Genomic DNA, 18,042 nt, shown 5'->3' on the forward strand with positions numbered 1-18,042 from the left:
GCATTAATCGTTCACATTTGCATATAACATTATAGCTAGGTAAAAACGCTGAAGGAGAGTTTGAAGCAAGGCTGGTGATGGATGTGACCGGGGGCAAGTCCCCGGGGACAGAGGCCTGGAGGTCCACATATGACCCACACACACACACCCCGGCCTGAGGTAGAACTGAAAAGGCATCCAAATGAACCACAGGCTGCCACATCCACAGTTTAGATGCATTCTGAACAGGAGCACATGCACAACCATCAAGTTTATAAACGTCACTTCTGACTACCTAAACCCAAGTAACAAATGAAAGTTAGTATTAAGGGTATAAAGCAAGAGGGAACATTGGACTAAGTGAGGATAGGAGACATACTTCGCTTCTGCAGGAATCCAGGTTTAGATGAATGGGCAGGAAGGAAGAGAGCTTTCAGCATAACTTTCCCCCTCATACAGCAGGCATTCATAAATTCCTTGGAGGCGGGAGGAGAATTACAAAAACCTGTTCCAGGTCAGTTCATTTTGGAGTTGCGGGGGGGGGGTGCTTCCAGACCAGAATCTGCTCAAATATGCCATGCTATTTACAAAAAAAAAAAGATGAGGGTAATTCTGGTTCATATGGAAGCATCTTAAATACACAGGGTTTGTAGAATTGCATTTGCAGGGATGTGCAGCCTGCGGCCCTCTGGATGTTTCTGGACTACAACTCCCATCATCCCTGATTACTGGCTACGCTGGCTGGGCTGATGGGAGTTGTAGTGCAGAAACATCTGGAGGGGTGCAAGTTGTGCACCCCTGGCTTATCCAAACATAAATTCCAGTCTACAGAAAAAGTTGGTTACAAATGTAAAGAAAGGAGGAAAATCTTGTAGTGACTCAGGCTAAATTTGCGACCTGTCTTTCGGTTATTAAATTTCAAGGAAAACCTGTTAGTGAGAAAACAGGAAATTAGGACAGTGATCCAATTTCAAAACCGTTGCTTCCTTGGGACCTTAGATTTTATGCCCAGCAATACTTTACCACTGGGGACCAGTAGCCATTCTTGATTACTCTCTCCATTCAGAACTTTTTCTTAGCACTGCCACAAAGCAGCTAACCACGTCTGAGAATAAATCAAGCTTCCCCGAGAATAAATTGGGTTCAGAGGCTCCGCTGCCAATCTGCTTTCTAAAGGTCTATCGATCTGCAGGGAGAAATGTTTTTCAAAAGAGAAACTTCCACAGGTATAGAAAATTAAAAGTGATAAATTCATGCGCGCACTCAAAAACCTTCAGCTGTTTTACCAAACCATTTTGGCCAAGAAAAAGGCATCTCAACTACCAATATATAAAATTTTAAAAGCCCAACTTTTCAGCCACAACAGAAAATAACAGAGGATAAAATGAGAACTAGAAACGACACACACAATCTGATATAAAGCAGCCATTTATCTGCAACTTCAGGTTTTAACTTCCGCTGTGAAATGCCTGTTTCTGGTGGGAAGAGATGCTCTGTATCTTTTGCCAGTGACATCTTGGTGGACTGAAGCCTGCACATTAAAATAAATGATTCTATGTGCTGTAATGCTGCCCTAACAAGAATGCCTGCTGATACTTCATCCCCACAAAAACTTCTAGGTTATTAGTCATGATCAAGAAAATCAGCAACTTTGCTTGTAGCTTGGTGGGTTAACAAAGCAGAACTCCAACCACCGAGGAATGAACTGTTTCAACAAGAGACCACATGAAGCCACAAGCGAATGCCACTCATACCACAATGTGAAACCACAGCCAAGACCCCTCCTTATAAGGAGGAAGTGGGGGACCCAGGCTGGAAGGCTAAGGGAGCAGTTTAGTCCACACAGTAGCTAACAAGACTCTTCTCATTTTTGCTATGATGGAGAGAGCAGATCTTTCACTTAAAAAGTATACTTTTGCAGTTTTAGCCCCAAGGTTCACAGAGCATTCATCCTAGGGGGACACACATACGCAAGGCTTTCTTTTAAGACTCCAAGATCAACCTGGAAAATAATTAAATATTAAAACAGTCCACAGATGTTATCCAATTTCACCTACCATTGCTTCCAGGTATAAAAATAATCCATATTCTGTTTGAACTTCCACAGTCAGGCACATTATGTCAATTATTGATGCGGCAAAGAGGTGAGCTGATGAGGAGCGACGTTTGGAAGACTATCACTTAGATGAGGTAGGTTTTTTAACTAGTGAATTAGGTTTAAGCCATCACTGAAAACTAGGATTCCACTTTTTATTCACTGGACTCATGATACAGGTTCAATAAGCTTACGTATTATTGATATCATAATTTATGCTCCTCCAAGGAACTTAAGTCAACGGATTCATTTATCTCCACCCACCTACCAATCTCTTCACTATAACCCTTTGAAGTAGGTTAAGCAGAGAGTTCGTGACTAGCCCAAGGTTTCCCAGTGAGTTTCATGGCTGAAAAGGAAACTGAAGCTAGGCTCCCTGATGCAAACCCAACATTTTAACCGCTGTGCCATTTAGCTTAGTGGTTTTCAGTCTGTGTTCTGGATAACTCTAAGGCTTCATACTGTCTTATTAGGGTTTTCTCAGATGGAAAATCAGCAATGGTAGACAGGATTCCCTGAAAAGCAGCTTGTGCATCACTGCTGATCTTCTCTCTACAACATGTAGCTGTAGGAGAATATTAGGTGTGTTCTGGATCACATTCATGCACAATGATGGCAAAACCCCATTGGGACAGAATGCAAGCCCAGATAATGGCCTAGAATCCCCTGCAAAAGCAAACAAATTGATCTGAAGGATTCCCCTAGTACAATGGTTTCCAATCAGTGTGCCATGGCATCCTTGGATGCCTTGAATGATGGCCAGGGGTACCACAGGCAACACTGGCCTCTGTCCCTTCCCTCCCTCCTCCATTGCCCTCTCATATCTCTGTCTCCCGAAGGTTTGCACAGCTGTTTGTTGCAGCAGCCCTGGATATAAGCTCCCCAGGCAAATGCTGCCTCTGGGGCTGGTTGCCAGGAGTAAGCGGCCTCGAAGTAAGCAAGCAAGCGGGCGAGATAGGGAGGGAACCAGTCCGCTTGCCCTTGCTGTTGAGAATAGACAGACAAGTCCCAGGCCCCTGTGGGGCAGAGTGAGGAGGCACCTCTCCTTGGGGCATGACGGGGGTTTAGCTCAGAGACCAGGGGCAGGAGCAGCAGCTGTCCAGAGGACTCCCAATGAGAGGGGAGAGGAGAGGAGGCTGAGCGAACACTCCACAAGGGAGGGTGTTCAAAAAAGGGTGAGAAACTGCCAGCTCTGCAGGCAAGGGGTGACATAACTGGGCTTCTGAGCCCTACAGGGGTGCCACAGAAAGAATGTAGTTGGTCAAGGGAGCCGTGGACTCAAAAAGGTTGAAAACCTCTGCCCTAGTATAAAAAAACACTGTCCTAGCAACAAAAATGAAAGTGTCTGAAGGTGTACAATTAAAAGCATGCAACAGCTAATTATGTGACCAAGCAGCTAGGTTAGAATATAGGTGTGTCATCTTTCCTGCCACAAAACCCCAGGTATGTACACAACACTACCTTGGCAAGCCACATGAAAGCTTTCGTGGTGGAGGCCAATCTGGATGGCTTTAGAGTCAGCCAGAAGACAACGATTATCTTGATTGGACCATTGCATAAACTTACCCACCCACCTGCAAGTGGGTGCCCTGTTGCAGCATCAACCCAAAGCGTTTTAGAACTTCCTTTTCTTCACGGATCCTGTCTTGGCGTACAAGACTGGGTTGTTTGTGGCCAGAGGGTGGGGGCCTTGAAGCCAAAGTTCTATGATGCTTTCCTTAGGCAAGCCACTGTTCTTTTGTCTCTCTCTCTCTCACACACACACATCTGAAAGATTATCCTGGCCTACCTCTCAGGGTTAGAATGAGATAATAAAGTGAAGCACTATGAAATGCAATATTAAATGCTTAGTATTATTACTAGTACTTTTGAATTATGGTGCTGGAGGAGACTCTTGAGAGTCCCATGGACTGCAAGAAGATCAATCCTATCCATTTGGAAGGAAACCAGCCCTGAGTGCTCACTGGAAGGACAGATCCTGAAGCTGAGGCTCCAATACTTTGGCCATCTCATGAGAAGAGAAAACTCCCTGAAAAAGACCCTGATGTTGGGAAAGATGGAGGGCACAAGGAGAAGGGGACGACAGAGGACGAGATGGTTGGACAGTGTTCTCGAAGATACAAACATGAGTTTGACCAAACTGCAGGAGGCAGTGGAAGACAGGAGTGCCTGGCGTGCTCCGGTCCATGGGGTCACGAAGAGGCGGACACAACTAAACGACTAAACAACAACAAATTACTAGTACAGATCCATGGATCTGGACTATGAGCCTTGTTTGCTCCCTGCTCCTGGGCTTGTCAGGAAAATCCCAGGCACACAGAAGCCTGTGCTTCTTCAAATTTTATGTTGACAACAAGGAATCTGAAATATTTGTTCAGCCAAGCACAAGGGTGGTGCTAAGCAATCTGAAACTCACTTCCTCAAATAAGAAGAATTCAGGTCATTTTCTCCATACCCCACTCTAATCCAGTTGTCTTTCAGCCTTGGATGAGGTTCTGATAATGCAAACTTTCAAAGGTGGGTCTCTATTTCTACACAGCCAGGATTAAAGGAGAATATTGCAGCACTTGGAAGTCTGCATTGGGAGAGAGAGAACAGTGGTGCTATCCACAGGGTATTTCACCCCGCTGGGACTATACGGTAGCACTAAAAAAAAAAAAATCGTGTTCTCATAGCTATTTATACAGTACTGTCTGAATACATTACCACTAAATATGTTAAAAGCAGCTGAAGGGAACAGCTTTACATGCAATGCAGAATCATCTTTCTGATCTCACAAGACACCCTCCCTTCCCCAAAATGCAGGAAGCAGTGAAGAGGTGGACTGCTGTAGTGTCTGAGGGCTGGTGTCTGATGTTGGGCCGGTATGGTCTTGGGGTGGCCAGCATTCCTGGCCATTGCAAGACCAAATGAGAATGCCTGTTACCAGCCTTGTGAGATTGGGATTTAGGAGATGCTATAAAAGGCCTTGTCCCACAACATACAGCCTCTGTTTGGAGGCTGGGTAGGAACACTTTAATGCTGTCCAAGCTGCCTGTGAGTGGGCATGCTTTTCACCTTCCCTGGGTGAAAATCATGTTATGTACGGTGTAGTTCATACTTCTTCAAAGGACCAGTGTGACAGCTGGCACATGGGACAAAAAAGAAGGGCCTAGAAATCCCTGCCTTTGTAAATAAAGAACATAAGAGCTCCTCCAGGGAGGGAGAGGTGTCTGTACTTGGCGAATGGGCAAAGCAACAGAGCAGAGCCGGTCCATTGATCTGTGCAACTGGTGGACGGTACCTGCTTGCAGCTTAACTCCACTCTCTCCACTCCTGCATGAGTACTTTACTGGCTTTTAAAGTCTCAAGCACAGCACCCAAGCAGCATATAAGTGATGAGACAGCCAGGCTAGTTGCATATGTGCAGAGAGTATGAGTTCCCCAGCCCCTTCCTCTCCCCTAACTTCTACAAATATTCAAAGCTGAGCTTCTACATATTTAGTAATGATTGATAGGACTGAAGCTGCCTGGTACAGAGTCAGACAACTGGTCCATCCAGTTTAGTACTGTCTACACTGTGTGGCAGTGGCTCTCCAAGGCTTCATACGAGGGACTTTCTCATCCCTACTTGAAGCCGCTGGAGACTGAATGCAAGGCAGATGCTCTGCCACTGAACCATGGCCCTTTAAATCCATTATCAATCTCTTCATTTTCACCACAAAGCAGTCAGTTACACCAGCGGCACAGAAACCCACAAACATGGCAACTGCAAAGCATTTTTAGTCAATGATGAATTTAGTAGCAATATGGATAAATCTTTCTGGGTTTTTAAAGAAATGATATTTTAGCTTAGGACTTGTTTCCTAGTTTTCTTTGTGACTGCTGAAGACCAGTAAGAGCACATCCTCTTAACACCGCCTAAGAACCAAGATCAACAGCATGAAAGCTTGGTAGCCTGTCCAAATTCATAGGGAAACTCCCTTCAGATGCAGATTTGTTTGCTACAGCCTTTCCTCAGCTGATTTATGAAAACGAAATGCTAGGACCTCTCTGGTTGGGTGTTGAGGTTAGGATATGGTATAAGAAAGCTTACTTGTTTCACTCTAATGATGCACTGTTATCTATTCTGAGAATCCAAGACAAAGAATTATAAACCCCCTTATTTTGTTCTGTTATCTTTGGCTATTAAAGGATTCAGTCAGGCACAAGCAAAGTAGAAAAGCCTCTGGCCAATTAGGAACTCCTGACTTAGTTTTCAGTATGCAAACATATTCATTATCACAATTATGCAGAAGGGAACACAGTCTACAATTCCAAACAACCACACAATTACCCCAGTGACTCTGAAAGCCTGAGAAATGGAGGAAGCAAAAAACTAGAGATATACCCTATGTTAACAAGGGTGCTAATTCAGGACAGGAATCCCAAAGTATGTCTGGTATCTCTGATTGTGCAAACAAGCTCCAGGGCCCAAAACAAAACATTTGGAGAACTCATGTTCCATGATTCATGCCCTTTTTCCAGGATACTCCATTCTAGTCCCCACCTTTCCTCCTCACACCACCCCAATTTTATGTTTTTTTCTCCAAGTCAGCCCCAACATTTTTTGTATTTCTGCAAACCTTGGGGCTCCCCCAAAATTTCCTGAGTCCTTCCTCGAGTGCATGGTTGGCCTCGCAATGATCCATACACTCTGAGAACCAAATTCACTAGGAGTATATGAGATTTCCATTAATAGGTATATCAGGTCTTTGGTATAACTCATATTAGTATGAACAGTACCACAAATCAGCACTTTACTAATTTCGTCTGAATTGACTTCTGGGAAGTTGGCATTGTTAAAAAACACTAAAGATGTTTATACACAGGACAGGTTTGCCACTCAGATGAATCATCTGCAGCTCAACCCTAAGGCACGAGAACTTTCAATAAAGCTGCAGTGCTCATTTCAGGTAGAGAAATCACATGGCAGATTCTTTGTGTAGTGAAATCTTGAGTAAGAATAAATGTGTCTTGTAGTCAAGGTTTTCCAGTCATTGCTCTGAAGTTGCACCTAACAGGACAGGTGCATCTTGGACTCTGCCCAAGCGCTGCTCCTATCTGCAGTAACATGAGCTGTTTGCAAAGGCAAAAGGAAAGTCTACTCTCTCATTACGATAGTAAAGAGCAGAATGCACCCATTTCACTCTGCAGTGACTTATTTCCAAGTACCCTAAAACCAAATCAGAATGCTTTTGTACGTACACACTATTTCAAAGCAAAAACCAAGCACTCTCTCAAATTATTGAAAGGGGCTAAAAAATCAAATGATGGGAGTGAAAATAAATATTGGGAGTGAAATACTGCATTCACAGTATTAGTGCGGGAAGCAAAATGGAGCTACCAAAACTGCACCATCAACTTCCATGATATAGGAATTTTACAGACACAGCAAGAAACTGAAGGCCCTTAAAGCTTTCTCCACTTGCTGAACTGCAAAAGGCAGCTGCATTCTGCTTTAGCTAAAATGTTCTGATAGTATAACAGAGTAACAGCAGCCCTTCATTGTGGGAAAGGATTCATCTTGTCAGAGCCATGCAGAAGCATCAAATAGGAATACTTTATACCTGATAAATACCACTACAGGCAATTTCAAGTTACTTCTGACATTTGACATTTTATTATGTTTTTATATTCTGCTGGAAGCCACCCAGATTGTCTGCGGAAACCCAGCCGGATGGGCGGGGTATAAGAAATAAAATAAAATAATTATTACTACTACTGCTAAACTTTCTGGTACCTACTCAGGAGGGAGGAGGATGTTCTGATCTGGCAGCAATGAAGGCATGAGAATTTAAATATAGACGGTATAACAGGAAATAAAATAAAACAGCATGCAATTCATCTATAGACTGCTCAAGCATAAACGACATTAAGTTAAAAGCCTCCAAAGCACAGCAGGCATATCCTTCAAATACTGTTGAAACAATAAACTGTTTCACTTCTCTGCAGATGCTAATCTGTTTGTAGAACATTCCCTTTTAATTCTTTAAAACCAATACAGATAAGAGAAAATGATGTTTAGAAAGTGTTTAGTATAAACAATGTTTGGAGTTTATTTTTGTTCTTAAAAGCAATCATTTGCCGCCGCCACATTTTTCTATGAAATCCATTGCTGGCTCATTTTACCCAGAATTCAATGCACAACCGAAGTGACATTCTACCAAGGATCTTCAATAAAGTTTGACCAAAGGTACACAAACTACACTGCTAAATTAAGGTACATGCAAGAGCTTTCATAGCTACTAAACTATAAGTTTCCCACCTTTGCCCACCCACCCACAAAATGCAAATGGAGCCATACAGTGGTGTCCTGCAAGACGAATGCCTCGCAAGACGGAAAACCCGCTAGACGAAAGGGTTTTCCGTTTTGGAGGTGCTTCGCAAAACGAATTTCCTATGGGCTTGCTTCGCAAGACGAAAATGTCTTGTGAGTTCCTGCGGGGTTTTTTCCCTCCCCCCCCCTTTTTCCCAAGCCGCTAAGCCGCTTATCAGCTGATCCGCTAAGCCGCTAAACAGCTGATCCGCTAAGCCGCTAAACAGCTGATCCGCTAAGCCCGCTAAGCCGCTAATAGCGCAAATCCGCTAATGGGCTTGCTTCGCAAGACGAAAAAACCGCAAGACGAAGAGACTCGCAGAACGGATTCTTTTCGTCTTGCGAGGCACCACTGTATACTCTTTCTGAACCAACCAAGGGGCCTTCGTAGATGAGATGTAGCATTAAAATAAACTAACAACAACATCTCTTGCTACAAAGATCTTACCTGTTGCTTCAATGTATTCAATGCATCTCTCAATAAAAATGGGGATGGGCTTCTCTGGTGTCACTACAGTGGACAAAGGCACCCCGAAATAGTTGCTCTCCCATGTAGCCTTTGTGATAGATGGCCGAGGCTTTGGCTTTGGTTTCTGTAGAGAAGAATTTACCAGAGTTAATATTGTTGGAAACATACAACATTATAAATAATGGAGCAATGGATTTAATGAGGCTTTACCTAAGTAGCCAAAAGGTCAATAATATAAGAAACTGGGGCGATAAAAGACACAATTTAACTTGTTAGTCAAAAACAAGCTGTACTTCTGATTATACATATGTGCTCAATTTGCTATAAAGCTATGGTTGCTATTGCTACGTAAGTAGAATGTGAGTTCATACAACTATATGTAATGCTTTAAAAATAAAAAGTAAACATTTAAAAATAAAGCTTAGAAGGAAACATTTTTAAACTACTTGGAATGATACCACCTGCCACAGCAAATGCTACCCAGTAATAAAAATAATTTGAACACCAGATACCTTTTACACCTGGCTGGCAGGGAGTGAAATCGCAGCAAATACAAAATCCAACAAGGAAACTTTCTGCACCTCCTCTTTCAAAATACTGTGGTGCAAGCCACATTTTGTTCACTTACAAAAAAATGCTGTGAAGCCAACAGGTATTTTCTTCCCACAGTGGATAAAGAACAGCAAACAAATAAGGATTGATTCCATCTAAACCAGTCTTATTCTCAAGCAACAATGTGCCAAGAACAGCTAAGAGCAACAGGCAAGGAAGGCACAAAGCGTCAGGTCAAGTGACAGTGATTCACAAACTCTATCCGGGTGAGCCTTTGAGTAAAAGTGTGTGATGGGGGGGTGGAGAGTGTGGCTCCATGGAAGTTTACTTGGAGCACCAAGGAAAAGCTTCTACTTCAAAAGCAGGAAAAACAAGCAGCAAACAGAAAAACAGAATGGCCTGCTTAGGGAGAGATGGAAGGGCAAATGTATCTTCTCAATATATGGATGAACTTCCCCTAGGGAAGGAGTAGCCAGCGTGGTGCCTTCTAGACTCCCATCAGGTCCAGCTAGCATGGCCAATGATCAGGAACGATGGGAATTGTAATCCAGCAACATTTAATTGGCTATTCCCTGCTAGCTAGAACCTCTGGCACTAGAACAAGAGCCATCCCGCAGGTCTATGGTCCTTTCCAGGCGGCAAAATTATTTTGTTTCATTTTTCATGAGACTATTTAGCCATCCTTCATCAAATTCATTTTATCAAATAAAACTCAATTAACAGCAGAAAGACAAACGTTACTTCAAAAACTCTAGCAGTCAAAGTATTTAATTTTTAGATACTAATACTGCAGGGCTTGCAAAAGTGTTAAATGTCATAATAATAATAATAATAATAATAATAATAATAATAATAATAATAACAACAACAACAAATTATTATTATTATTATTATTATTATTATTATTATTATTATTATTAATACCCCGCCCATCTGGCTGGGTTTCCCCAGCCACTCTGGGCGGCTTCCAACAAGACACAAAAATACAATAACCTATTAAACATTAAAAGCTTCCCTAAACAGGGCTGCCTTCAGAACGTTTTAGAATCCTTGGTTAGTGGAGTACCTGAATTTCTCCCCGCCACAGTTTGCTCTTACACTCTCACTTGTGCATTCCCATTCTACCAAAAGTCTGGAAAAAGTCATAATTCCATTAAGGTATTAGATGTGGGTGGGAGGCAAGTTTCCCTATATTTTCAATTCCCATTTTTCTGCATTACACTTAAGGTACATGGTACCTAAAGTCTCAGCTGGATTCCTCATTTGTTTTCCTAGGTGGATTTCCATGGCTAATTTTCCTTTAAGACCTGTGTTCCAGAAACTGAAGCGGCTCTCTTTTCCTGTAGCTATGACCTATGGTGACACAACAGATATTACTATCACACCATTCTGCAGCAGAGATGGAAAGTAGGAAAGCAGAGTCATTCTACTGGCTTTGCTAGATCAGCAACTTTTGGCTCTTTCTGTGAACCGCGCCCCACTCAGCCAAGATGCCTTGCCAGCTGCAAAGCATCCCTGAATGGCAAGGAGTGTTGAGATGTGCCCTACACTTCAGTGTGTATGTGTGTGTTTTGAATCAAGCACCTCTGTGCCAACACAGGGTGTGGGAAGTTCCCAAAGATCAAAACCAGCACTTTGAACTGAGCCCAAAATCTAATCCGTAGTCAACACAGTTGGGTTAAACTCCCCATGCTGAAGCCTCAATCCAAATCCCCCACTTCTAGTAAAGGAAAAAACATACAACAATGCTGGATGATCCTGCTATGGCTGCCATGTGTAGTTTGGTCGTCAAGGAGGAGTTAGCAGCCAGAGTACTCCCTCATGAATTAGCTCTGGAATGTGCCTAATTATGCTATTGCTATTTGGGGTTCTGGGACATCACATGAAAGCCATGCAATGTCATTTGGGTAGCCCTGATATCAATATTTAAAAATATATTGCATTATCTATCAATGTCAGGTTATCAGATAATGTTTTTTTAAAAAGAGGTTTCTTTAAAATTCACTTTATCTTAAAAATAGTTGTTCATAATATTCTCTCCAGATGAGGAAGCTGGCAGGAAACCCGGGGAAGATGGACGCGCTGCACTAATTGAAAAGTCACAATATGTAGTGTATGACTCAACTGCAAGGAGGTTTCCAGCTTGATAAAAAGGGCTATACAAGGGCAGGTGTTCTATTATTTTGAACTCAAGAGAGGAGATTAACTCACTCCTAGCCAACAGCTTCCCTTGAAGACATCTGTTGAACCATGTGGCCCCAGGAAACTTCCCACCCACCCAACTCCCCTCCTCCATTGTCTATACCCCATTCCTAGCTAAAAAATGATCACTTCCTGTTTAGTCTGTTTCCATATAACTTCCTCCCTCCAGAGCTCTGGTGACAGAAGGATACGTAGAACAATACAACAACAGGGGGAGGGGTGGCAATTTATTTTCAGACACCAATGACAGAAAAGAGCTTTTCTGCCAAAGACATTAGAGAGCATATTAAGAAAATAAACCAGGTAACTGAAACTTAACAGTAAGAGCCTATGCCCTATCCTTTCCTAATGGGTACACCATTCATCACCATTCATGCTGGACAGATCACCAATTAATATGCTCCATGATGGCTGTCAAGATTATACCTCAACACAGGCTTCAAGGAAGGAAACCATGGCACAAAATGAACACTCAACCCTTCAAGATTAAGCGGGATTGCTTCCAAATGACTCTTAAGAACCATCTGCTTTCTGACTTCCCTGATACCACTGAGGAACACTGGACCAAGCTAAAAACATCCATTATTGCAGCCTGTGAACAAACCATTGGATACCAAACCAAGAAACACCAGGAACGGTTTTATAAGAATGATAGTGAGATTGAACACATTATTGACAAGAAAAGGAAGGCCTTTCAGATCTGGCAATGATATAGAAACTGTGCCACTAAGAAAGAAACATATGCCAATGCTAAGGCTCAAAGAAGAACAAAAGAACTAAAGAACACCTGGTAGATTAAAAAAACTCAAGAGATCCAGCACTTAGCAGACACACATGACGCAAAGAGTTTCTTTAAAGCCACAATAAATGGGCCAACTAGCTATCCCAAAAAACTGACGTACTTTCACACTCGCAAGACTGAACGTTTTGTCATCTGCTGTACTTGAGGGCTGATTCCAAAAGATCTCGTATGAGAAACGCCTATGCCCTTGTGGAGCCAGCAGCACCGAAACAGTGGCACATGTCCTCCAACGAGATCATCACCCCACTCATACTGACCATCCCAGGGCGCACAACCACTGTCACAGTGTCTTTTCTCCTGGCAGCCCAAACAGAGCAGATAACAGCCAAGGTTGCTAGGTTCTTAGCAGGGGCAATCAGAATAAGGGCCACTATCTGACTGTTGATTCAGGACCCTAAACTGTGCTTTTATACTAAATTTCCTTCAGCTTCTCCATTATATGACAGCAACAATCACAGATAACAATGGCTCTCAAAGCGAACCATTCACAATGGGATCAGGTGTTAAACAGGGTTGTGTTTTTACCCCAACTCTATTATTTTCATTGCCATGATCCTACACTTTGTTGAAGGGAAACTCCCCACCGGGGTAGAAATCATATACCACTGGGGAACTCATATGCCATACTCCCCACTGGGGTAGAAATCATATATTGGGCAGATGGAAAGCTCTTTGAGTAGGCTGAAAGTAAAGAGTAAGGTTACCATAACTTACGTTATAGAGCTACAATAAGCTGATGACAACGTAGTGTGTGCACTCAGAGAATGACCTCCAAGCCATCTTAAATATCTTTGAAGACCTACAGATAGCTTGGTCTATCACTCAACATCCCAAAAAACCATAGTGCTGCACCAACAAGCACTAAACAACCGCTCAGCAGTGCCACAAGTGTCAATCACGTCTTCTCCCTGGGCTCCTCCAAAAGGGCTGAGATTGATGCCAAAATCCAGCATCGCCTGAGCTTGGGGAGTGCAGCTTTCTCCTGACTGAAAAGCAGAAGATTGGGACATTCACAGGGAAACCAAAATGCTTGTTTAAAACGCTATTGTGCTATCAACCTTACTGTATGCTTGTGAAACATGGACCACTTATAAATGCCATCTGCAACTCCTCGAAAGATTTCATCAACGATGTCTCAAATTTTTTTTTTACATATCACTTGGGAAGACAGGAGAACTAATGTCAGTGTACTGGAAGAAGCAAAGACCACCAGTGTCGAAGCAATGATTCCTCAACATCAATTTCGTTGGACTGGTCATGTTGTTCGGATGTATGATTATAGTCTTCCAAAGCAACTACTCTATTCCGAACTTAAAAATGGAAAGTGTAATGCTGGTGGTCAACAAAAGATGTTTAAAGACTCACTCAAGGCAAATCTTTTTAAAATGTGGTATAAACACCGACAATTAGGAAACACTGGCCAACGAGCGTTCCAATTGGAGAACAGCCTTTACCAGAGGTGTCACAATACTTGAACTCAGGACGAAAGGGAGTTACATGCTAAGAGGAAGGCACGTTTGGCAAATTCTCACCACAATCAACTCCCATCTGAAACCTATGTCCCCACTGTGGAAAGATGTGTGAATCTAGAATTGGCCTCCACAGTCACTTACAGACTCACTATTAAGACTGTGTTCATGGAAGACAATCCTACTCGGTTACAAATGATTGCCAAAGAAGAAGAACAGCAGCTATTAAATCTGTCATTTAATATAAACTGCCTTTTATCTCTTTTTGCATTGGGTGAGAAATAAATCAGTAGCACCTCAAACATTAGGGAATATTTACTAATATTTTTTACTTCACAGGATAAGCCACACATTTAAGTACCTAAAAACGTAAGAGGAGCCATGCTGGATCCGACCACAGACACATCGTCAAGCATCTTCACAAATGGATATGAAGTACAAAGTATGTGATGCATGAATTTATAAGGCCCCAAGATTGGGATATTTATAAATCATACATGCTAGAGTAAAATATCAGTTGAAACATTAAGATCCATACAAACATCAGCCAAAAATGGCAATACAGCAGAAGGTAGTTGTTATTTAGTCTAGTAAAGGTTAAAAGGGCAGAACCCTCTTCAAGGGTAGCCTACAAACAGCACATTACAATAGTCCAATCTGGAGGTTACCATGGCATGGATCACTGTTGCAAACTTCTCTTTGTCCAGGAAATGCTGTAGCTTGAAATAGGCACTCCCAAGCAATGGTGGATCAAGGTGCACCTCCAAGCTATGCACCTGCTCTTTCCAGGGGAGTGCAACCCATTCCAGAACGTTCCTGCTTCCTGGTCTCAGGAACTTTGAAGACACAGCACCTCCATCCTGTTTGGATTCAGTTTCCATTTGTTGGCCCACCTCCAGTTTGCCACACACTTTTTTGCTCATTCTTTCACACTGGACATATAAAAAACTTTGTTGAGCCAGAAGTTAAGTCCCCCATGGCAGATTATGTATCAAGATTAAACGAACTCGGCACATGCTCTTTAGGAAGCTGCCCACATTAATGCAAAGATGTACTGCCTAAAGCTACAGAAGTTCCCCCACCAACACAAACAAATCCAGCAGGCAATGAAAACAGGACTATATATTTGATCATGGCCTGAAGAAACAACAAAAGGAAGAAACAGCAAAAGGAAACATACCTTTTAAAAGCACCGATGATTTGCAATCAACACCTCAGCAGAAGAAAAGAAAAAAGATCTAGCGCTGAGATGAGATAGGAGAGTATAATTGTGATGACTCAAATCAGTGAAAAGCTTTCACACTGTACATCATTTTAATGATGTACAGCACAGCAGGAGGAAAGCCTAATACAAATCTCAGAGCTATGAATTCCCCCCTGCTTCTTAAAGTAGTAAATGGGATGCAATATTAAGTGACAAAAGCATGGGGGTTCAATCAACTGGCAACATTTATCTCTGTTCGCCAACAGAAGCATTAGTAGAAAAGTGATGGAATACCTAGCGCTCTACAGCTATTACTTCAAGGCTGACTATAAAGTGAAACGGGCTTGGGATTCCAGCCTCATTTCCCTGCCCGAGCTGCCCAAGGGAGCAAGACACAACTATCTGACTTGGAATGAAAACCTAGACCAAATCACAGAACTAGTGTAAGGGCTCAATGTAGCTATGACCTTTTCTAGCCACACACGTGACCAAAACGGAGGCATGGGCAAAAATGGCATGCAGCCACCAGAATATATGCCAAGCTCCCCCTGCTCCTGGACATTTAAGACCTGCCCACAGCTTTCTGCTTTGAGGCCCCAGCCACACAGGTCAAAATGTTAATAAAAATGCACATTGGATCCATCACAATAAAGGAATGGCTGAAAGCTCAGTGGCAGAGCACATGCCTGGCAGAGAAAGTGTCCCACATTCAATCCCCAGCAACTTCAGTTAAAAGAACAAATGAGAACTGAGAGGAAGGCATGTAACATCTTTGCTCCCCCAGCAGCTCCTCCATCAGCCCCCAGGGCTGTGAAAGACAGCAGCAGTAGCAGCAGCAAGGACATCCTGGCCTGTGTGGGACTAACATGTAGCTTCTTCAACAGTCAGTTCCAGGCCAGGAGACTCAGTTGCCGAATGCAATTTGTTTGAACATCAGAGAATGGAGGTGGGGGCTTACATACAGTACATACACCTTTGCCCTGCTGCAGTGACTACTGTGTCAATATCTATTTTATTGTGTTTCAAATATCTAGTAAGCCGCCTCAAGAGCTTCAGTTAGTAGGGAGGGCAAAAATACTGGTTTTGGCAGCCAGAAGGATCAGAAAGGAGACCCTGGACAATATAGCAGTGAACTGTAATGCAGAGGTAGATCTAAGTTGTGCTTTTGCCTGTATTTAATTTTTATTCAGATTTGTCATGGCCAATGGCTAGCACAATAAAGTTATTTTGATTGTATTGGCATAAATAAATGGGACAGGCAGCAGGTGATGGGAAAGACCCCTGTTTGAGAACCCTGGAGAACTGTTGCCAGTCAAGAGTAGACAACACTGAGCCTAGATCAGGAATAGCTAATCTGTGCCCCCCCCCCAAAAAAAAAATGTTGAGTACAGCTCCCATGCTGACTGGGGCTGCTGGGAGGTGGAATCCACTAGCATTTGGAGGGCCCAGGTTAGTCACCCCTGACCTACAGAAACCAAGAATTTGACCTTGTATGAGGCAACTTCCTAAACTTTCATAATCGCAACCAGGGACCTAACAAATGCTTCAGTCATCAAAAGGGTTAAAAGCAAGAAGTCCCTGCTGGAAATACCATCGCATCAGTGCTTGCCAGATGTCTGAGCCAGCTACCCTCAGCCAGGCATGTGTCTGTCATTAGGGAGCCATTAAAATGTTACACAGCAGCAGCAAGCAGTCCAGCGAAGAGAAAGCAACACCATTCCAGAGTTTACCTTCATTTAGCCTAGTGAATTCTTAGCTATGAAAAAACATTAAGGAGTCCTCTGCGCTACACATTTACACACATGTATGTTGGCTCGTGGGGGGGGGGGTCACATATGCCAGATCATAGATTTCACCACCAGTACTACTGAAGCACTAAGCAGAACCATTTGAAGATCTGTGACCATCCCACACAATGGAACTATTCTTCATACTCACTGCATTGTCTTTAAATGGCAGGCAGGCCTCCCAGTTCCTCTTGCATGCTTATAGCTTCTATAAAGCAGCAGGTGCCTGAATCTCAACCCAGCATTAAAAGGATTGCCGCAAAAGGACTGCAGAGAATGCTGTTTATTATTTATCAATATGTTAGAGACTCATTTGGAACCTGCCTTGGGACTCCTGCTTCCTGGTTCATAGCCAAGAAAAAAAGGGTGTGGAAAACAGTGCATAAAGAATACACAACATTGTCATCTTACAATCAAGTATCCACCAACTGTTTAATGGGGTAGATCAGTGGTTCCCAATTGGTGGTAACCCACCCAGGGGGTCTGTGGCACCATTCACAAAACGAAAACTACCACAGATATAGCAAACCTTTCAAAAGTAGGGGGTCCACGGCTTTGGTTTTGAAAAAACAAGGGGTCCAAAGTACTTAGCTAATTGGGAGCCACTGAGGTTGACCATTTCACATACCCTTCTTTGTCTTAATTCTTCAAGGAGGAGCTTGGGAAAGAAGTATGGATTTGACTGAGACAGGAGGATGGGGGACAAAAAGAAGTGAGCATTGCCTGAAATTTGACACAACATTTATGTTTCCTAACAAACCACATTTGCTAGCTCACCTTAAACCATGGCTTGTTTTTCATTTGCTGATACTGGCCTGCTAGGGAGCAACAAGCAACTATCTGTGGTTCAGACCTAGTGGAAAGCCAAGGCTTCTTGATCCTGATGCTCACACCAGAGAGCGAACAGAGCAGGAATTGCTGAGGCATGTGAGCCAGCACAGTAGTGGTTCACAGTAAACTATGGTTAAGGCAGAAGGTCTGACTTATTATGTATTGACATGGGCAATGAGAACACTAGATCACTTTGTAACAATTTCAAGAAGTACTCTGAAGAGCAATTCACCGAGTGAAGCTCATAAACAATACATAGATGTGACTTGCATGTCAAAGGCAACTGGGAGCTGTAAACCCAGTTTAACTACCATT

General features: G+C 42.9%; 1 protein-coding gene across 1 annotated transcript in view; it reads right to left on the reverse strand.

Moving 5' to 3' along the window:
• The window catches only part of ARHGAP35 (Rho GTPase activating protein 35), an 87,273-nt gene that overhangs the window by 33,705 nt on the left and 35,526 nt on the right, over positions 1-18,042 (reverse strand). Inside the window, exon 3 of the mRNA XM_083626728.1 lies at positions 8,860-9,004. Within this exon, the coding sequence (XP_083482854.1) occupies positions 8,860-9,004 (145 nt within the window). The remainder of the gene's footprint in view (positions 1-8,859; positions 9,005-18,042) is intronic.

Source organism: Podarcis filfolensis (genome assembly GCF_964270895.1).
Source record: "Podarcis filfolensis genome assembly, chromosome: 8".
Classification (NCBI taxonomy): domain Eukaryota; kingdom Metazoa; phylum Chordata; class Lepidosauria; order Squamata; family Lacertidae; genus Podarcis; species Podarcis filfolensis.